Source organism: Podarcis vaucheri, assembly GCF_965113315.1.
Source record: "Podarcis vaucheri genome assembly, chromosome: 12".
In the NCBI taxonomy this organism is placed as follows: domain Eukaryota; kingdom Metazoa; phylum Chordata; class Lepidosauria; order Squamata; family Lacertidae; genus Podarcis; species Podarcis vaucheri.
Window position 1 is genome coordinate 53687294 of NC_138750.1, and position 22219 is coordinate 53709512.

General features: G+C 43.4%; 2 protein-coding genes across 9 annotated transcripts in view; one reads left to right on the forward strand and one right to left on the reverse strand.

Annotated features, from left to right (window-relative positions):
• The window catches only part of KMT2C (lysine methyltransferase 2C), a 143986-nt gene extending 139763 nt beyond the window's left edge, over positions 1-4223 (forward strand). For all 3 annotated transcript variants that reach the window (XM_082192087.1, XM_082192088.1, XM_082192089.1), the window contains 3 exons: positions 642-715; positions 1080-1188; positions 2279-4223. In XM_082192087.1, the coding sequence (XP_082048213.1) occupies positions 642-715; positions 1080-1188; positions 2279-2371 (276 nt within the window). In that variant the 3' untranslated portion in view covers positions 2372-4223. The remainder of the gene's footprint in view (positions 1-641; positions 716-1079; positions 1189-2278) is intronic.
• GALNT11 (polypeptide N-acetylgalactosaminyltransferase 11) overlaps positions 1-22219 on the reverse strand; it is a 243969-nt gene that overhangs the window by 204556 nt on the left and 17194 nt on the right. For 5 of the 6 annotated variants that reach the window (XM_082192392.1, XM_082192391.1, XM_082192390.1 and 2 more), the window contains 7 exons: positions 17454-17703; positions 15957-16074; positions 15350-15502; positions 14024-14242; positions 12113-12217; positions 7619-7756; positions 5107-6199 (listed from right to left, as the gene is read on the reverse strand). In XM_082192392.1, the coding sequence (XP_082048518.1) occupies positions 6068-6199; positions 7619-7756; positions 12113-12217; positions 14024-14242; positions 15350-15502; positions 15957-16074; positions 17454-17703 (1115 nt within the window). In that variant the 3' untranslated portion in view covers positions 5107-6067. Of the gene's footprint in view, positions 1-5106; positions 6200-7551; positions 7757-12112; positions 12218-14023; positions 14243-15349; positions 15503-15956; positions 16075-17453; positions 17704-22219 lie in introns of those variants that run through there. The other variant, XM_082192395.1, reaches the window with a different exon arrangement.

Below are 22219 nucleotides of genomic sequence, written 5' to 3' on the forward strand. Positions count from 1 at the left end.
TGAGATCTGGGCCCATATATGTAGAGAGATCTGTGCAACACAGAGACTACGTACACACCAGTCATTCAGAGCAACATCCATGTCCCCACTACCATCCTGTGACTATAGGTACAGATTGTGCGAGACTGTGAATTCATTTAGAACAGGAATGTCCAATAGGTCAATCACGATCTACTGGCCGATCGCTGGGCATCCCTGGTCGATCTTCTCCCCCCCCCCCCACAAAAAAAACACCTCAACAACTTTTGCTTTCCAAAAACAGCTCATCTACTTTGGTCAATCCAATGGGTAAATCACTGCCTGTTTTTTAATAGTGGGAGTAGATCTCAGTCTCTTGGAAGTTGGACATGCCTGATTTAGAGGGACTGAGACTATTAGTTTGTGGCCATGTCTGAGCCTGTCTCTAAAGGATCTTCTAGGTTGCCTTTTCTTTTCAATACATCTAGTCACAAAATACTAGTAAGCATGCTCTGCTTTCTATGTTGGGTATAAATATGCCCGAGTCTCCCATAGTATGCTAATGGGTTGTCTCATTATGAATCTGAAAATCACTTTGAACTGTGTGTCACTCCTTTTGTTTGAATGATTGACTCTTCTTGTACAGATCTGACAGCATTTTCTCTCTGCTTCCCTCCTCACAGAATCGCGGAGTGTACATGTTCCGCATTGACAATGACCATGTCATTGATGCCACATTGACAGGAGGTCCTGCAAGGTGGGTGGCTCTTGAGAGGAATGGTGATCTCATTTTTGGATGCCATCCATGTTCTCTTTGCCGGCTCTTTCCTGAGGAGTTCTACTGGAAGTGTTCTTCCACAATTGCCTTTATTCTCTAAGTTGGCGCATTCAACTGTCATACTCCCAGTAAACTCTAAAGCTGCCTTATTAATTTACTGTAGCCTTGATTTGTGCTCTCAAAGCAGATGTCCAGCAATAGAGTACTTTTTGAACTTTTGTTTTTTCCTGGGCAAAGGTCAGAGGTTGTACATATATTTTACAGTACTATCAGTTTGCTTCCTCAACACTTTAAAACATGTGCCTGGATTTCTCCTGTTTTTCCCACCCCCCACCCCTTGTAGGTATATTAACCATTCCTGTGCACCAAACTGTGTGGCTGAGGTGGTAACCTTTGAAAGAGGACATAAGATCATCATTAGCTCTAGCAGGAGAATCCAGAAGGGAGAAGAGGTAGGATTTGCATAGCTTCTAGTAGCTTAAACCTTTATTTGTAGAATATGCTCAATTTCTTCTTTCTAAAATTCCTAGTTACAAAAATGTTTCAGCACTTGCTTCTTTTTTAAGTACCATGATTTATTTATTTTCTGTTGACTCGTCAACTGGACAGTCTCACCCCCTTGTATTTTTTCCCATGCACTGCTTAGCATTTTAGGCAATCTGTTAGAAGCCATTCTGAAGAATGCCTTGTTAAAGTTTGTTTATACTGTAAAGCTGTTTAACATTTACCACTTTCCTCTACCCACATACCTGGGAGTAACTTTCATTGAACTCAACAGGGCTTACTTCTGCAAGTACACATATAGAAGTGTGCAGAATGTAAAACATTGCTTTGTATGCTGAAACGTCACACTAAATAGGATATTGGAAAACTACTACTTAAAAAAATATTTCATTCTGGTGTAACTGTTTTGGAGCCCATTCAAATGCACACAGCAGTGTTGTAGAGTTCTTGGGCAGCATGCAGACTGTTTCATGTGGAGATGTATTTGCCCCCAATGTGGAAAGTTATTTTGATAGCAACAGATAAAGGCTTTTCAGGTGTATGCTTCCAAACACCTCGGGGAACATTCTTGCACATTTGATTCTGCACTATATTTTCAGTAGCGAGTACTCTGGCAAATAAAAACAGCCACAATGAGCTGGTTAGACTGGTTACCGAAATGGGGTATCTCCTAAACCAACCCTTAATCTGCAACACCGTTTCAGGATATTAATAATATAAGAAGAATAATTTATTATTTATACCCCACCCATCTGAAATGGTTGCCCCAGCCATTCTGGGCGGCTACTTAGCCCATTATCACATTACAGATGAATATGGCATTTACCACTATATTGATTCAACAAGGGTGAGCTTTAGCACCCTAGGCATAGTTCACCTTGCAAGAAGCTGCTTCTTCCATCCATAATCAATGTTAGCAACTTAAAATCCAACAACATATGATGAAATTGAGAAAGCGTCCATATATATATATATGAGGTGAGTAGTTGCTCATGATTTTGCAAACACCAAACCTAACTGGCAGTCCCTTTCTTTCAGCTCTGTTATGACTATAAGTTTGATTTTGAAGATGACCAGCACAAGATTCCATGTCACTGTGGAGCTGTAAACTGCCGAAAATGGATGAACTAGATGCATTCCTTGCTGTCTCCAGGGGTTGCTTGTCCCAAGGAAGAAGTGATTTTGATTTTTTTGATTTTTATGGGGTGGGTGTGGGTGGGTGTGAAAGCAATCACTTCTGAAAGTTGTATTCTACACCAGTGTGAAGCAAGCTGGCAGAATATGGAGTTGTTGCCTGATGTCCGAGGCACACAGAGGTGAAACTGATCTCCAAACCAGTCCAGCACTTTTGATTTTATGAACTCATAAGGAGAAATTGTTGAACTTGGGCAGAGAAGCTATGGCTGAACTGCAAAAGGGCAGTGGGGCATCAATGAATGTAGACTGAAATCACCAGCGAAAGGGAGACGTCCAAAGTGCTGGCCACAGCCTTACTTATTAAAGGGGCAGGCCCTCTAAATACAGAAAAATAAATAAATAAAAGTAGACACCACTGAACAAGGAATGTACTGAAATGACTTCCTTAGGGATAGAGCTAAGGGAAATAACTTGCACTAAAATACATTTAAAATACTTGATTCCATGAGTCAGTTTATTGTAGTTTTTGATTTCTGTAAAATAAGAGAAACTTTTTGTATTTATTATTGAAATAAGTGAATGAAGCTATTTTTAAAAGGAAAAGTTAGAAGCCAAGCTGCTGCTGTTACCTGCAGAACTAACAAACCCTGTTACTTTGTACAAAAGTGTAAATATTTTGAGGAATAAAGTACAGTATAAAAAAATAGTAATTGACCAAATGCTACCAGACTTTGCAGCAGTTCGGGTGCTTATTATAAAACTTTGATAGGGATGTTACAATATGATCTCATGTATTAAAAATGCCATTACAATTGTTATGGAATAACCAAAATCTCAATTTAAAGAGAGGTTTTACTTTATTTTTTTAATCTTTAAAGCAGGCTCAACTGTGCTCTATTAATAACTTTTTTAAGTAACCGTTAAGACTGGTTGAGAGCATGTATATTACAACTATGACTTTTGTAGATGTCTGAGGAAATTTAGACCGATTTATTTTATTTGTATTATATTGTTACATCCCTATTTCTTAAATCAGGTTTTTTGTGCTTAGAATTTGTGATAACTGTGAATAACTGCTAAAACCACCCAAAATAGAAGTTGAACATTGATTTTCTTTTCCAGAAAAAGGTAGTGGGGATTACATGAACTGTTCAGCTTACACTAAATCATGTAATGAAAATAGAAATGTGTAGTGAGAGCGTAAGTCTAATACAATAGCTGCCTTCTTTCAAAGTAAAAACAAAGAAAAAATTATGTGTAATTGTGCTTTCAGCTGCAGGACTCTGGCAATAGGGTTTTGGAAAATGTAATTTAAAAAATGTGTTTGTATGGATTGTTTTGTTTACATTTCTTTAAAAAAAATAAAACACTGTTTGTGTTTGCTTGTAGAAACCTAATCAACATTTTGAAGCAGCTTAGTTTTTTTATTTTGTACTTTAAATTCTGGTACTGACACTTCACAGTCTAAATATTAAAAAAATGAAGTTTTTTGTGTGCACAGCGAAAGTGGACTGTAAAACTGTTGATATATTCAGTGCTACAGTTCTGAACTTGTAATGTATATGGCATGATGTATTTTTATCTTACAGAATAAATCAATTGTATATATTTTTCTCTTGATAAATAGCTGTATGAAATTTGTTTCTCGAATATTTTTCTTCTCTTGTACAATATTCCAACATCCTACCAGTATTTGTCCTACAGGTTTTTTCTGTTCTGTATAATAGTTATCTAATGTTGGCAAAAAATGAATTTTTGAAGTATACAGAGTGTTATGGGCTTTGAAATTTGTGGAAACAGATTTAGAAGATCAGCATTTACAAATAAAATATTTTACATCTATAAATATTACCTCTATATTTTCATTTGGAAATGTTTCTTATTTTAGCAGAATGTTCCTAGATGGTTTTCTTAGGAGCCTCAAGATTTGGTACAGCACTGCACTGCCATTCAAAGAGAGAAGCAGCCATAATAATATAAAAATAAATCCATCACCTTTACTCCAAACTAAAATACCAAAAGCAATGATTTAATTGCTGAGAGGCACATAGCCTCGAACAGATAAAGTTGGAAAAAAGCCACAGTGCAATTCATATAATCTGAATGCTTCCCAGACTATAGTATATGGCTTTTGAATGATCTGCAGAGTAAAATCACTGCCCACAAGAACTCCACTCGATTTTCTATTCTGGATACCATAGCCTTCCACATCTGGATATAATCTGCTCAATTCTTTGAAAATAAGGTACAGTAAATATTAGGACAGATTCAAATTCCTTGAATTGGCGTTGTAACGTCCACCCACAGCTTTCTTTCTGTATGAACACAGTGCAGCTGATAGCCATTGTTTTGTTGGACTATATACTTCATGAGGGCTGTTTCCTAACAAGGGCTTTCTTCCCATACTTACAGAGCTGCTAGCTTCACTGAAATGAAAATGCAGTCTATGTTCAGAAGTGTTCATAGTGTGCTGTGTTATGTGCTGGGGATGCAGGCCTAACTAGATGACTTGTTAAAATAAGACAGGTGGCACACACTAGCTGGTATTCCATTTGTATGTTGAGCAGCATACAGTCCACAAATCAGTAAAAATTAACTCTGTGGCAAATTAAAATTTTTAATTCTTAAATTCATAAATTCTTATAAGGTACAGATCTCCCCCACCCCCTTTGGACAAGGTCTTAAGCATACTGCTCGATTTCAGAGAAAGACAGAAAATGTTTCAAACATTGTTAACCCTGAAGTATTTTCACAAGTTTATTATGCAACTGCATTTTAAACCAGTGCTGAATGAACCAATAAAGGAAAAATCAGCAATTAATGCTTTCAATCCAGAGGAAGAAATTAAAAAGTCCACACAAGTGTATTGAGATACATACATCTTGCACCATAATCGTTTCTGTTGACCTCTTCACTCAGAAACTGATAATAACAGAAAAAGTACCATACTTGCTCTTAAAATGCCAATTTCATATGGTGGCACCTGAAGATTTGCAAGCAGAAAGGCACTTCTGCTATTGCAAGTCAGCCCCTACTTGAATTCCAGTAATTGTTCCCAACTGCTGCAGCCCCCATTCCCATACCTCCCTAAGGATTCCCAGATCGTCAGGGGAGGCTTTTGGGATACAGGAGGGCAGCAGGCAGAAGGCATGAGACCCACTGCATAAACATATTTCCACTTCATGATTCTGGATGCTGCCCAGAGTCATCAAAATCTGTAGTGACTTATTTTAAATGCTGTGACATAAAATGTTAACAATGTAGCATGTTAAAATTAATGAATTAAAATTAAATACTGAGATTTGTTTAAAAATGAATATTCTTTTTCCAGATCAGTTAAAATAATTCATCATCCAAACAAAGAAAATAATAGTACAGTAACACTTGTGCATGAAGTACTGGCAAGACAAGGTAGTCAGCTGACTATTGGAAATATTCAATATTAATTTTCTTTCCTAATTAAATACAATGGTCTAACTATTTAGAGTATCTACATTTGCCAGGGAAGTGCAAAAAACTTACATGAATTGCACTTCTATGTGTGTAGAGATTGAAACGTGGCTGCCACAGCTCCTATTCCGCTTGCTTCTAAAAGCTTCCCAAACTGTTCCGTTTCAGAAATAGCAGCAGGGACTGCAGGCTCTATAAGGTCAACTATGGGCTACTGTGGAAATGGGCCTTCACTGTCACTCAGCTTTCAAAGCGCCACTGCTGAGGGAGGGAGCCGTCACAAATTGCCATGGTCACATATCCTTTGAGGCTAAGCAGATCAGCTACCTTCATGCATTGCCCGACGGACACCTGATAGAGTCGATTATGTTTCTGGAGACAGAAAAATAAAACGCAACAGTTGAGGCAAAGCAGCTCAAAACCTGCTTCTGAATGAGAATAGTGTCTTTGCTGGGGTGAGAAGAGCTGACCTTACTAGGGTAGTTAAATGTTGCCCTGATTCAGTCACCACTCATCTAGAGGACAGGAACTCTGAATAACTATTCAGGCACTAATGTTTGAAGCTTGATGCTGCAGTGATCTGTTTGGATCACTTTTCTTAGCCAAATCTATGTACAGTGGTACCTCGGGTTACATACGCTTCAGGTTACAGACTCCGCTAACCCAGAAATAGACCTCGGGTTAAGAACTTTGCTTCAGGATGTGAACAGAAATCGTGCTCCAGCAGCGTGGCAGCAGCGGGAGGCCCCATTAGCTAAAGTGGTGCTTCAATTTAAGAACAGTTTCAGGTTAAGAACAGACCTCCGTAGCAAATTAAGTACTTAACCCGAGGTACCACTGTATTGCAAAGCTGGGGAACTCTTCAAACATTACAATACATTACCACTGTAGACAAAAACAGTGAGATTATTGTTTCCATGAAGCTAATCCCGGAGAGCTCATCTCATGGGATATTGCTATAGGTCAGCCTTCTCCAGTCTAGTGCCCTCTAGATGATGTGGACTGCAGAACAGACTTTCATTTCAAAATAACCAGACATGGTAGTAAAGAGGCACATTTTCAAAATGCAATGCACTACCCTGGCGTCATTTCTTATTGGTTAGGAGGGAGGAGGGAGAGAGCAAGCAAAGCTGGAGACACCATGCCTGCAATGCAAAGTGTCCTTCAGCTGAGCTACCCCCTGGGAAGCTGTTAAGTCTCCATTTTTGGCTTAGCGGCATATTGCCTTGTGGAAACACTTATCACAATGTTATTTCAATACAGTACCGATATTCAACAATATGGCAATTTATTGCACAGCTCTCCTGCAGACATGCCCTCCAGTATGTGGAGAGTATTGAGGGGCTGGAGTTGAGAGTGCATGGCTCCATTCTCCCTCTTGCAACAATCTTTGTGTAGTTCTGAATACCCAATTAGATCTACAGTCAACACATATATGGCCAGGTTTTTGCAAATCGGACTCTGGATTAAATGTTTCCAGCATGGCTACTCCCCAGTAGATAAATGTCTTCCATTGTTAAGCTTGTCAGGTTATTCCATGTAACCTCAAAAGGAGGTATTTGGATTTTTATTCCAACAATGGCCCATTTACATGATAGTTCACTCCTCCACCGATCTCCACATAATTTAGATGAGCACATACATCATTTAATAGTAAACCTGTACTGAAAAACATTACTGTGGAATTGTTAACCCATATGTGATTTTCAGAATTAGAAAATCACATACTTACCCACAAAAAGACACACACAGAAAGAGATCTGAAATCATCCACTCGTGTCCGCAACTCACCCCAAGCACCCATTGCTGAGATCCTCCTGATCCATGGCATTTCATAAGGCGTGGTGGATCAGAAGTGCGAGATTCAGACACATCCAAGCATAGGAGATTGTTTAGGATCAGCTCATGATCTTCATTGTAAAGCCATACCTAGTAGTGGAATAATGTAAAAGCATTTCTAAATCTCTCAGTATTGTACAAAAATACAAGCAGTAAAATAGTAACATAAAAACAACCACAAATCACTTTACAAATCACAGTGTAAAATCTCAGCTTTCTAAAGTATTTTAAAGCAGATTAATTTCCTATTAATTGCATTTAAGTAAAATTCCTGTCAGAGAACTGCCATCGGCTCAGGGGGGAGAGGGGAAAAGCCGGATGGATTACAGAGAGCCCCCAAAGATCGTGGGGAGCAGCTCCTCCTCAGCGGAGGAGGGTACGCTTCCAGTGGAGAGGAGCTTCAGGGCTCGGAGGAGGTGAGACGGTGCCAGGACACCTTGCCTGGGCAAAGCGGGGAGGAGAGAGGTCCTCCGTTACCCACGCCCTCCTTGCGCAGTAAGCTTCCACGACGAGAGGGGAGGCACAGACTGGGCGTCAAGAAACTACTCTGCTGGGGAAGGCTTAAAGACTGCCCACTCACAGATTCTGGCTTGTGTGACAGAGACCTGGTTGAATGAGACAGATGGGCCTGTCCTTGCTGCCACCTGCCCACCAGGTTTCTCTTACGCACAGCAACCCAGGTCATGTGGGCGGGGAGGGGGGGTTGCAGTGATTTTTAGAAAGTCATTAGTCTGCACCAGGCGTCCTACTGGGAAGACCCAGTTTTCTGAGTGCATGTTCTGGAAGTTGGGCAATAGGGGCAGTACAGGATTCCTTTTGGTGTACCGACCTCCCCGCTGCACCAAGGATTCCCTGTCCGAGCTGCTTCAGGTCGTGGCGGATGTTCTCCTGGAGACACCTAGTTTGGTTGTCCTGGGGGATTTTAACATCCACGCCGACACGACCTTACAAGGGGCCGCTCGGGACTTCGTGGAAAGCATGGCCTCCATGGGGCTGTCCCTGAATAAGTTGGGCCCAACTCATAGTCATGGACATGCCTTAGACCTGGTATTCACCTCTAGCAACGTGGGTGATCTGACACTAAGTAAAAATGAAACCAAAGAAGTGCCATGGTCAGATCACTTCCTGGTGCAACTGGACTTCTCCGCGACCCTTCCCCTCTGCAGGGAGGTGGGACCAATTCGGATGGTCCGCCCCCGCCACTTAATGGATCCAAATGGTTTCCAGAGAGTGGTAGGGGATGCTTTATCCCATGTTGATGGCCTTTCAGCTGACTCCCTGGTGGCCCGCTGGAATGCGGAGTTAACCAGGGCTATCGACTGTCTGGCTCCGAAGCGCCCTCTCCGATTGCATGGAGCCCGGACAGCCCCGTGGTTTTCTTCGGAGCTGAGGGCGATGAAACAATCGCTGAGACGGCTAGAGCGTCGGTGGCAGAAAACTCACTCCGAATCTGACCGGACACAGGTTAGAGCTCAACGTCGAGCCTACCAAGTGGCGATAGCGACGGCGAAGAAGACTTTCTTCACCGCCTCTATTGCATCTGCAGAAAATAGTAGCAGGAGACTCTTTCAGGTGGTCCGCAACTTAACGGAACCACCTTTACCATCGGGGCCTTGTAAAGACCCCAAGATCTCCTGCAACGATTTTGCAACGTTTTTTGCAGATAAAATCACTCATATTCGGAAGGAGCTAGACACCACCGTGGGAGCAGGGCTGGGGCGGGAGAGTGCTAGAGCCCTGTCTGGTCAAGTTGCATGGAATCAATTTCAATCCGTTACCCCCGAGGATGTGGACAGGCTGCTTGGACGAGTGAAACCAACCACCTGTCTCCTTGATCCTTGCCCATCCTGGCTTATAAAAGCTAGCCGGGAAGGGCTGGGCGATGGGCTCTGCGGGGTGGTGAATGCTTCCCTCTGTGAGGGAACATTCCCAGATCCGCTGAAAGAGGCGGTCATTAAACCGCTTCTTAAAAAACCATCTTTAGACCCGGCCAGTATGGCCAACTATCGCCCAGTCTCAAATCTTCCATTCTTGGGCAAGGTGATTGAGCGTGTGGTTGCTGAACAACTCCAGGCACGCCTGGAGGATGCGGACCATTTGGATCCCTTCCAATCAGGGTTCAGGCCTCATCATGGGACTGAAACTGCCTTGGTCGCACTGGTTGATGATCTCCGGCGAGCTAGGGACAAAGGTGAGAGTTGTTTCCTAGTTCTGCTGGATCTCTCAGCGGCCTTTGATACAATCGACCATAACATCCTTCTGGACCGTCTAGAGGGGTTGGGAGCTGGGGGCACTGTTATACAGTGGTTTCGCTCCTTTCTCCTGGGCCGTGTTCAGAAAGTGGTGGTGGGGGATGAGTGTTCAGACCCTTGGGCCCTCACTTGTGGGGTGCCTCAGGGTTCCGTCCTCTCCCCCATGCTTTTTAACATCTATATGAAGCCGCTGGGAGAGATCATCAGGGGGTTTGGACTGGGTGTCCATCAATATGCAGATGATACCCAGCTCTACCTTTCTTTCAAATCAGAACCAGTGAAGGCGGTGAAGGTCCTGTGTGAGTGCCTGGAGGCGGTTGGAGGATGGATGGCAGCTAATGGATTGAAGTTGAATCCTGACAAGACAGAAGTACTGTTTTTGGGGGACAGGGGGCGGGCTGGTGTGGAGGACTCCCTGGTCCTGAATGGGGTAACTGTGCCCCTGAAGGACCAGGTGCGTAGCCTGGGAGTCATTTTGGACTCACAGCTGTCCATGGAGGCACAGGTCAATTCTGTATCCAGGGCAGCTGTCTACCAACTCCACCTGGTACGCAGGCTGAGACCCTACCTGCCCGCTGACTGTCTGGCCAGAGTGGTGCATGCTCTAGTTATCTCCCGCTTGGACTACTGCAATGCGCTCTACGTGGGGCTACCTTTGAAGGTGACTCGGAAACTACAACTAATCCAGAATGCGGCAGCTAGACTGGTGACTGGGGGCGGCCGCCGAGACCACATAACACCGGTCTTGAAAGACCTACATTGGCTCCCAGTACGTTTCCGAGCACAATTCAAAGTGTTGGTGTTGACCTTTAAAGCCCTAAACGGCTTCGGCCCAGTATACCTGAAGGAGCGTCTCCACCCCCATCGTTCTGCCCGGACACTGAGGTCCAGCGCCGAGGGCCTTCTGGCGGTTCCCTCATTGCGAGAAGCGAAGCTACAGGGAACCAGGCAGAGGGCCTTTTCGGTGGTGGCGCCCGCCCTGTGGAATGCCCTCCCATCGGATGTCAAGGTGATGGAAAACTACCTGACATTCAGAAAACATCTTAAGGCGGCCCTATTCAGGGAAGCTTTTAATGTATGATATTTTAATGTTTTTTTGGTTTCTGTGGAAGCCGCCCAGAGTGGCTGGGGAAACCCAGCCAGATGGGCGGGGTACAAATAATAAATTATTATTATTATTATTATTATTATTATTCTGCCAGTGAATGAGCCAGCCATGGGAGAGTGGCGCTCTGGACAGGTAAAAGTTTATTTTGGCATAAAAAGCAAGGCTTCACAGCCGAGCAGGGACGCATTTGCCCGCTTGCTCTTGAGCAACCCCTTGGAACCATAACAATTCCCTTTTCAAATTAGGCATTGAGTGAAAAACAATCTGTTTACCTTAAGCAGAAAAAACTACCACAGATACTTATTTTCTGTGAACAAGTATGAGCTGAGCTTTAAAAAGGAAATATATTAGACCAATCTGAACATGTGGAGAGGTGCTAGCAATGGAAAACTCCCAGTTTTCTCTCCCCGCCCTTTTTTTTTTTTTTTTTTTGCTTCTCTAAAATTACCTAAAAGTAGGGAGGATGCCAAATGTTTGCTTTAATTCTGAAACCCTCTAACGGCTGTGCATTTTTGGATCAGATATAATTTCTCTGGCTATTTTAAATCCACATTCATATGGGCCTGTAACTCTATTGAACTTATTTCCAGGGCATGGGGCCCCTCCTTAAGGCACATTTTGAAGCAGATCTGTTCTTGGTGCCCTGGAAAGTCCCTGGAATGGACCTCAAACGCTGAGCAGAATTCTGAATGTATCACCTAGTGTAGTGAGGTACTTAAGGAATCCACAAAGCCTCCTTTTAGTAAGTGATTTTGAAGCAGACAATAGTGGCAAAAATTTGTAAAAGTAGCTAATAGATACTGATGTATTTATCTGCGTGATCAGTCCTGAAATAATGGAAAGGGAATTGATACAAACAGAAAGCTTTGTGTGACGTAAGTGTCAAAAGATATAGATGACCAGAGCATACAGTGAGAGGATATCAAGTGAGAGACCCTTTTCGTGTCTCTAGAGGAAGGAATTTGGGTGTGTGTGTTTTTTTAATGTTATGCAGGAGTGATCAAAATAAAGCAACACTGTGGAGACTATAAAAATGAACAATGCTAGGGAAAGAAACGCAAGTAAGTTCTGTCTTCGGGCACTTACCTGATTTTGATCATTGTAATCACACTCTCTGACTACAACAAGTCCTCCTTTCTGACTTGGGTGGCCTTGGGCAACAAGACATTTATTTGTCTGAAGATGAAGCAGCTGCAAAAGAAACACACACATAAGACAACTGGAAAACGTCTGCAATCACAATACTATTCATTCTTGCCATATTATATAAGGGAGAGGATGGGGGAGAGCATTATGGAAAAAATGGGAGACGTTTGGAGGAAAGAGGCAGAAGGTTATTTTATGTGCTCTATAGAATTTCCCCTAACAACATAGGCGCAGCCAAGGGGGGGGGGCAGGGGGCAGCTCCCCCCATCAAGTGAAACAATAGAAATACTTAACTGACCAATCACATCCGTTCTGCCCCCCTAACAAAAGTCCTGGCTCCACCCATGCCTATTTCTAGAATAATTTTCATAGATCAAGGTATTGTTGCAATCACAGAAGCAACACTGTTGACAGATTTCTAGGAGATATGCATGGTAGAGACTAGTAAGGACACAAAACTTTTCAGCACACACACAGTAAACTATAAGCTCTTCAGCCTATCTTTTTTTCAAAACAAAACAAAACACCACTTTGGGTGCTGATAAGGTAACCTCAGACAGCGACTTTGCCCAAAGCTACCTGATGCAGTCTCAAGGCTAAGCAGAGATAAAAGAGAAAGTTGCATGCACCTATGCAAATTTTAATGTTGCAAAACAGGCTAACTTAGGAGTAATTACATCATTCACAATTCTTTGGAAAGGTAAGGTTGTTTATCTCCTTCCACTGTAAAGTCATTTCCAATGTATGTGTTCCTAAAGAAGGGTTGTTCAACATGCGGCACACAAGCCACTTGTGGTCCTCAAGCCCTTTCTTGGTGGCCCTTGCTATGTATTGACGCTGCAGGGAACTGGAAGCGACAACATGAAAGCCTTGCCCTAGTCTGTGACCAGCACAAGCCACTCGTCCCAGCTGTGGCCGAGAATCCACCTTGGGAGCAGGATGAGTAGAGAGCAAGAAGGATGTGGGAGAAAAAAAGGAAAGGAGGGGAGTGAAAGGCAGTTTCTTCAGCCAAGCAAGCAATGTCTTCCTTGCAGAAGATTCTCTCATCCGGAGAGAATCCCTAACTTGAACTAGGGATAGTGAGTGTGCACACACGTGTGTGCATGTGTTGAATATTTTGGTCGTGGTGGCAGGGTTGGAAGTGGGAGTGGCAAAGGAGGAGAGATGGGGGAAAGGGGCAAGAAAGCAATAAAAGCAAAATGGCAGAGCTGCAGTGAGTTGCTCATTTTCACACTCTTTTCCTCTCTCTGCCTTGCCCCACCAAGAGCTGGTAATAACTCCCTTGGCTCCTCCCTCTCCCTTCCTCTTTCCTGTCTGGAGTCCTGCCTGCATCCAGCAATTTCCCTCACACCAGGCAGCCTCCATGATTTTTGGTCACTTTTTAGGTAGGTAGATAAATGTGTGTATAATAAATATTAAATATATTGCAAACACTTTCTGATATGGAAATTTAATTCATTGTGTGGCCCCCCAGGTTCTGTGTCGAAGTACTTTTGTGGCCTACTTTGAGAGCTTGGACCACCCTGTCCTAAAGCAAGAGTGCTTCTGATCAGACAAGAGATTATAGTGGCCTACAAATGTGAAAGGCATTCATCCATAAAGAAGGTTGTTAACCTGCACAGGAAGCAAGGCAAGTAAGACTGATATGATACCTTTAGCATATTTGACCTAAAAACTACAGTGCATAGTTACAGATTTTCAAAGCTACTCTTATTGCGAAGCTGCACTATTTTACAGCTAGAAAGTAACAATATCGTTTCTTTTAATTCAGATGCCAGCTTTTGTGATCTTTATAACTACATTTTTCAGAGTATGATTTTAAAAACCTGAAGAGTTAGAACAGCATCTTACCCGTCCACGTTGCAATGTTTTTGGTCGTTTTTGCCCTTTGTTGAAAAAGAGTGGCGGCGGTACTTTGGCATTAGAACCAGAAATTTGCATCTCTGGGTATATATTGTCTAAATACCACTTAAACGATTTGCAGTTCAACTTTCTTCTCAACTCCACACGATCAGTAATATTCCCATAGTTCCTTGTCCGTAATTCTGGTCGCAGAGCAAAATACTGTTCCTATGTCATAGAGAGGAAAGTGCGGTAGGAAGAATTACAGTTCAGAACAATGATTCTATTTTGAAGTGAGGATGAATACACAGGACTGAAAACAAAACAAGCAAAAAGCCAATTTCTCTGAACTGTAAACCAATGCGGTTTGTACATGCTATAAAGCTACACTTTGAAACTACTGTGCCTATCCAGCCAATAATGACCAAGGGCAGAACCACACATTATGGGACCTATGGGACCACTGCAAAAAACAACATTCCCCATCTGCTTTGTCTCTCATTCCTGGATTCATGACAATCACACTGTGAATGTCCCACTCCCTCAACCAACCAACGAAGTGGTGCAGGAGTGGGAAACCAATGAGATACAACATCATCACATCATCACACCCTCATTTCCATAGGTTGACAAGGGGTTAACTGGGTTGGGACAGGTCTCAATCACATGACAAAGGCAGGAGCAATGATTTGTGGGGGGTCAGCTCGCTCTATTCAGTTTTTCATAGCAGCTGCAAACTCTGTCCATTTAAAAAAAATCTGAACATAATTGCCTATCTCCTACCCTGGCTCAAAATGTGCATGTAAGTAAGAATGCGAAGATAAATAATGAACATATAACCTAAGTTAGAAAACATAACTGCAGACCCCAAAGGGTTGGGCCCCAGTTTAGCCCCTCGTACCAATTTTGTTCTGATTTACTGTTTTACTACATGTCACCAAGGAAAGAATAGCAGAAGATGTGGGACTGCTGGTTTCTGCAGAGATCATCCAACAGCATTTGGTGAAATCAGGATGGAATTCCACCAGTTTCCTTTCAGTAAAATTGAGAATGTTTAGTGTTTTATATTTCATTTCTATCACTTATGCCTCTGGACTGCATTTCTTTAATCTTCCCTACTGCAATTATCAATGCAAATTTCTAAATTTTTGTTACAACTCAGAACCTATATTGAAAGGTTTTGATACCACACAAAAAGTAGAAGATGAAAAAGCTACCACTTTTCAGGAACGGGACCAGAGTTTCTGAATATCCATCCCTGCTGTGACCACCAAGGCACCCAGATACATCCACCTTTTGCTATGGCTTGTAATTCTACAGTAGTGGCCATCTTGCCTTATATTCATCCATCCACACATGAGCTAGCCGTAGAGAGTTGTGCGCCATGGTGTCCTGCCCGCCTGGGGAGCCATAAGGTCGCCTTTTACGAAAGATGTGTCCGACTCTGGAGCATGGGATGATGAGAAGTTTGCCCCCACACATCCAGATCTGCTCAGAAACAGAAGTAATTAATAAAACAAAGGATTATTACTTAAGGTCATATTAAGCATAGGTGTGGTTTCTGAAGATGTTGGTCTATTTAACATAGTTAGAAAGGATTACAGCTGATAGAAGCTATAACTTCTAGATTAGGGTTCCCCAAACTTTGGTCTTCAGCTCTTTTGGGACTACAATTCCCATCATGCCTGACCACTAGTCCTGCTAGCTGGAGGTGATGGAAGTTGTGATACGAAAAAGGAAATTTATTTTTATGAAAAATCAACTATCTGGTCTGACCAGAAAAGATTCCCGACACCTAGTTTAGAAGAACTTTCAACATTCACAGAACTGCTCTGCAAAATTAAAGAAAATTACTGCGCAACCATAGTGTGTAAAGAAATGCGATTCAATCGGGGTCCTCATCCAAGAAAAAGGTTATAGTCTACAAAAATAACATACATACCCGAAATGATATTTCCAGGTTTTCCCCTCCCCAAATGTCCATGCCGCTATCATATTGTCCAAGTTCATTAAAATATTCTCTGTCCATTGCAAACAAGCCTCCTGCCATTGTAGGTGACCTAAAAGAAAATGAGTGTTTTCCAAAACCATACCTACCAATGATGGGAGGAGAGGATGGGGGGGGGCTGAAGTCACACAAAATTTACAGAGGATTGATGTGAGGTATGTATGGTTATGCATCAAATGTGGAAGTCCAGCAATGGTGGGGGGGATTGGAATACTGTCCAATCAGTAAGATATTTAAGACTAACCAAGTGGGAATAGAAACTCACATATGATCCAAACTCCTAATTAAAAAAAATAAAAATGGTGACAATTTGGTGTCGAGCATGATTTCTACTCAAGGAAACTTTGAAAACCTGCAGAAAGACAGTGCATACCACTCATTAGGTAGGTAATGGTTTTTAGGAAGTTTTTACGAAGTTTTTCTGGATCCCGAATTCTGATATTTTAGTGATTTTTTTTAATTTTAAGTTTACTGATTGTTTTATTGTTGTGCGCCATCCTGAGAGACCTTTATGGCTATAGGGAAGAGCATAGATGTAATGAAGTAATTTTTCTATTGTATGATGAACATTGTTTTTCCCTTACCTTCCTTATTTGTGACACATCTCTTAGGCTTTTGTACAAGGTCTTAATGACCTTTACTTACCAACTGTTCCCATGACAGGTTACAAATTAAAGCAGGAGTCACCAACTTGGTGCAGAAGGTTGCTCACTGTGACAATACAGTTCGAACATATGCCAATCCTTGCCCGACTGGACTGGCTGCCCATTAGCTTCTTAGCTCAATTCAAAGTGCTGGTTTTGACCTCTAATTTTGTGTTGTGGCACACTTCCTGTGTCAGCCACCATAATTCTCTCAAAATTCTAAATGTACCCACTAATCCAAAACATTTGGCAACCCTTGAATTAAAGGCTTGCCAAACTTGGAATGAACAGCATTTATGGATAAGTTATTTACTATATGTTGATATCAACTCATTAACACCTTTGCTGAAATTCTGGTTTCAACTTTCCTGTTAAAAATGGATGTTGAAGGAGATTTCTCCAGAGAAAATTATTGACATTTGCTAGTACAGCTCACTACATCTATTGGCTATCCCTTTTCTTCATTCTTCTTTTCAATTTAAGTGTTCAGTCCTAAAGATGAGTACTGAAGCAGTTGTACCTCCCTGTTTTATCTTCCCCTTCCTTGAAGGAGCACATGGCTGCATACCCGGTACTCCCTTCATAATATGCTATGTTCTTTAGCATATGGTACTTAGAGAAGGTATCTTACTACATAAGCATATTATGTAGCAGCTTTGCTGATAGCTTATTGTCTTTGTTTACATCAAGTTGTCTTTAAATGAAATATTGTTTTATTGTATTTTAATGTTTCTCACTCTGTGTGAACAATGCAGTGTGGGTTATAATATAAATAAATAAATCGTACTTGATTGGAGATGTGGCTCCCTCAGGGCCTTCCAGTTCTGACAAAGGAACAAGATCCCATTTAAAGTGCAGACCCCAGTTGAACCCTCCACGGACAACTGGGGAAGAGCTGTAGGTAAGCGTGTCAGCGCTAATTATATCGATGACAGGACAAACCACTGTTTTCCGTGATTCTTGGATGGGTGTCAGCAAAGGTTGCAACCACAGCTCATTCACCTCACAGTGACTGTCCAGAAACACAAGTACCTTCCCTGAGAAAAGAGAAGCACAATAAGAACAGAGAACAAAAAGCAAGGCAATCAGAGTCAGAGTTACATATTTTCATTATTCTAGACATGTTCCACTCTAGCAGAGAGAGGGGAACAATATGAAACACAGCAGCCTGATGGGGAAATCTCAAGTACTTGCTACATCCAGGTAATTCCACTTTTCTTTCTTTAAAAAAGGCAGAACTCTATCACACTACAGTTGGGATGGATTATCTCATGATTACATTTTGAGAGATTCCCCCATCTATGTGGCTATATACAAGAATTGGACCTTTCAAACTTCAGTGGGAAGGGGTGTGTGTGATTCTTTACTTATTCTATTAACAAACCACAACTTCCACTCCAATGGTTTTCCTAAACTCGCACTGCAACCACCATATAATATCACTTATCCCGTTTGAACCCTTAACTTATCAACAGCCCTGGTAACTGGGATATAGACATGGTGCAAAGCCTGACAGATATAACTACAATATTTAACAAAAATATTAATGTTTATTTACTACAAGAGTATGTAGTGCACAAGCTTATGTGGTTGCTTTAGCACAGTACTCTCTCTTTAAATAAGTATGCATTTGCTAAGTTGTTACTGCCACTTTAAATATCAACTGCTTATTTTACACTACCGTTATTAAACCATGGCAGCTCTGAGGAAGCAGTTAGGTTACCCTGTTAAAACCCTTTTGCCACACTGCCCTTGTATCTACACCATCCTGCTTAACCCTCACAAATACTCCAAGTGAGGACTGAAGTGCAGGTCTATTTTTGCTGTCCTGTCCTGGAATCTTCACCCGGACTCTCCACCCGGAGTCCACCTGGACTCTCCACCCGGAAACCAGAGCCTACCATTCCAAACTGCTTCTCACTTCTTCTGCCTCAGTGCTGTAGACAGATCCCACCCCTCTCACTCATTCAGCTAAGCCAAGTGACTCACCTACCCCAGCAATAATAATAATAATAATAATAAATTTTATTTATATCCCGCCCTCCCCAGCCGAAGCCGGGCTCAGGGCGGCTAACAACACTAAAATAGTGCAACATTATAAAAACATCATAGGAATTAATTAAAATCAGAATTGATGGCAACCATAAACTAAAGTATTGTAAGGATTGCCAAAGGAGGGAGTCAGGCTGTGCCCTAACCAAAGGCCTGGTGGAACAGCTCTGTCTTGCAGGCCCTGCGGAAAGATGTCAAGTCCTGCAGGGCCCTTGTCTCTTGTGACAGAGCGTTCCACCAGGTTGGAGCCGCAGCCGAAAAAGCCCTGGCTCTAGTTGAGGCCAGCCTAACCTCTCTGAGGCCTGGGACCTTCAAGATGTTTTTATTTGAGGACCGTAAGTTCCTCTGTGGGGCATACCAGGAGAGGCGGTCCCGTAGATACGAGGGTCCTAGGCCGTATAGGGCTTTGAAGGTTAAAACCAGCACCTTAAACCTGATCCTGTACTCCACCGGGAGCCAGTGCAGCTGGTATAGCACCGGATGAATGTGATCTCGCAGCGAGGACCCCGTAAGGAGTCTCGCTGCGGCATTCTGCACCCGCTGGAGTTTCTGGGTCAGTCTCAAGGGCAGCCCCACGTAGAGCGAGTTACAATAATCCAGTCTGGAGGTGACCGTCGCATGGATCACAGTGGCTAGGTCAGGGCGAGAGAGGTAAGGGGCCAACTGCTTAGCTTGGCGGAGATGAAAAAATGCCGCCTTTGTTATAGCTGTAATCTGCGCCTCCATAGAGAGGGAGGTATCGAAGATTACACCCAAACTCTTGACGGACGGTGCTGGCACTAATTGCACCCCCGCAAGAGATGGGAGTTGCCCCCTCAATCCCATATCATCCCATCCCAGCCAGAGGACCTCTGTCTTCGAAGGATTTAACTTCAACCGGCTCCCACGTAACCATCCAGCCACAGCCTCCAAGCATCTGATCAGTGTGTCTGGGGCCGAGTCAGGATGGCCATCCATCAACAGATAGAGTTGGGTGTCATCAGCATACTGATGGCAGCCCAGCCCAAAACTCCGGACAAGCTGGGCGAGGGGGCGCATAAAGATGTTAAAAAGCATCGGGGAGAGAATCGCACCCTGAGGCACTCCACACACCAAGGAGTGGCGGGATGACAGTTCCCCCCCAAGCGCCACCCTCTGTCCCCGACCAGAGAGAAACGAGCGCAGCCATTGAAGGACTGTGCCCTGGATCCCCACGTCGGCGAGGCGGTGGTCCAGAAGTTCGTGATCGACCATGTCGAAAGCTGCTGACAGATCTAGAAGAATCAGCAGCCCCGACCCGCCTCGATCCAGCTGTCTACGAAGATCATCTGTTAGGGCGACCAGAGCCGTCTCGGTCCCATGACCAGCGCGGAAGCCGGACTGGAATGGATCCAGAGCCGATGTTTCATCCAGAAACCTACCAAGCTGTTCAGCAACCGCTCTCTCAATCACCTTACCCAGGAATGGAAGATTCGAAACTGGGCGGTAATTGGATAGATCTATGGGATCTAATGATGTTTTCTTTAAGAGCGGACGCACCACTGCCTCCTTCAGTTCCCCTGGGAATGTCCCGGTGCCAAGGGACAAATTGATGATATCCCCCAGGGGGGCCCGCACCTCGTCTGGACATGCTCTAATCAGCCAAGACGGGCACGGGTCGAGAGGACAAGTGGTGGGCTTTCCAGCTCGGAGGAGTCTGTCCACATCGGCTGGGGATATCCGGTCAAAGTGGTCCAGTACTGGACCCGAGGACAGTCGAGGGGCCTCCAGTTCCTTTATTGTATCCAAATTGGCAGGGAGGTCATGGCGGAGCGACAGGACCTTCTCCGCAAAAAAGCTCGCAAATGCCTCACAGCTGTGTGTCGAATTGTTATTTAAATTTGGCTGTCCTTCGAGGGACGTTAAAGACCGAATTATACTAAATAATTGTGCCGGGCGAGAGCTAGCGGATGCAATGGAGGCCGAGAAGTAGGACTTCTTAGCGGCCTTCACTGCCATCTCGTAGGTTTTCATAAAAACCCTATAAGATGTTCTTGAGGCTCCGTCACGGGCACCCCGCCATACTCGCTCTAGCCGTCTGAGGTCCCGCTTCATTTTCCGGAGCTCCTCAGTAAACCAGGGAGCCCGGTTTCTGCGGGGTCGCAGAGGGCGCTTAGGTGCGATCTCATTGATGGCTGCCAGGAGCTGGGTATTCCAGCCCTCAACAAGCTCAATCAATGAGTCGCCAGGGGGAGAAAGGTCCCGCAAGGCTTGGCGGAATCTATCAGGGTCCATCAGCCTCCGCGGGCGAGCCCAAATCGGCTCACCACCTAAGCAGGGTGGGGGTGGAACATCAATCCTGGCTTTCATAGCATAGTGATCAGACCATGGCACCTTCATCGAAGGAAACATGATCACATCTATACCAGCGCCAAAGATCAGATCCAGCGTGTGGCCTGCTTGATGTGTGGGGCCCGAAACAAACTGGGAGAGCCCTAGTGTCGCCATGGAAGACACCAGGTCCAGAGCCTGTGAGGAGGGAGTGGCATCAGCATGGATGTTGAAGTCCCCCAATACCAATAGGTTAGGGAACTCCAAGGCTTTGGCCACCAAACTATGCTGCCTTCCTCTCAGCTCCTCCTCTATTGTCTTCTTCTATGGGCTGTTCCCTATGACCATCAAGCGCCAACCAACATGGGCTGACTCCTGCCCCACCCCAGGTCTGGCCTTAGCCAATCACATGTCTAACTAGGAATTCTACACCTGCAGCCAGCAGTTAGATAATGCATATATTTTACCCTTCTATGCATAATGAGCGTTTTATCTCCACCCCCTCTTCAGGTGTCAGTTAAGGTCCCCCATGACATTTAAATCAATTTTCACCTGATCAGACAGAAGACACCCCCAAACACATTATAATACAAATGTCAGAACACATAATACTCAATAAAACTTGCCTCAAACAGGATTTCTTCCTGTTCAAGAAATCAATTTCAGAATAACTACAAACACACAACTCAAATAGCCAGAGACCTTGTCTTGTTGGAAAACACATGGAGTGAGAGGGTGGTGACCTAAATTGTAGCAATTATCTGGATACTAATAATGTAATAATAAGTGGGCTAATAGTTTCATTTCTTATATCAAGTACTTTTTCTAGGGAAATTAAGTTACAGCATCCTTCAGATTTTGGGGGCAGGGCGGGTGTGGAATCGCCAAGAGTATTATTTATATAACTTGTATCCCACAGCCTTCATCATGAATGCTCTCAGGAGGCTAAAATGATAAAAACTATACTAATGATCATAAGAGTCATCCATTACAATTATGAGTCATAAAGCCAGTAAAAAAGATGCAATTATGAGTTTTAAAAAGCCCAATAAAAACTTAGAAGTTATTCCTAAATGAAAGCCAAGGTTGGAAACCAGAAACTCAGGAAATTCCATTCTAAAAAGGCAGTTAGGTGTTCCAGTTATAGCTATAAAATTTTCCTACTTCACTGGGTATAGCTTAGGGAAGCTATTCACAAGCTGCAGCACTGAG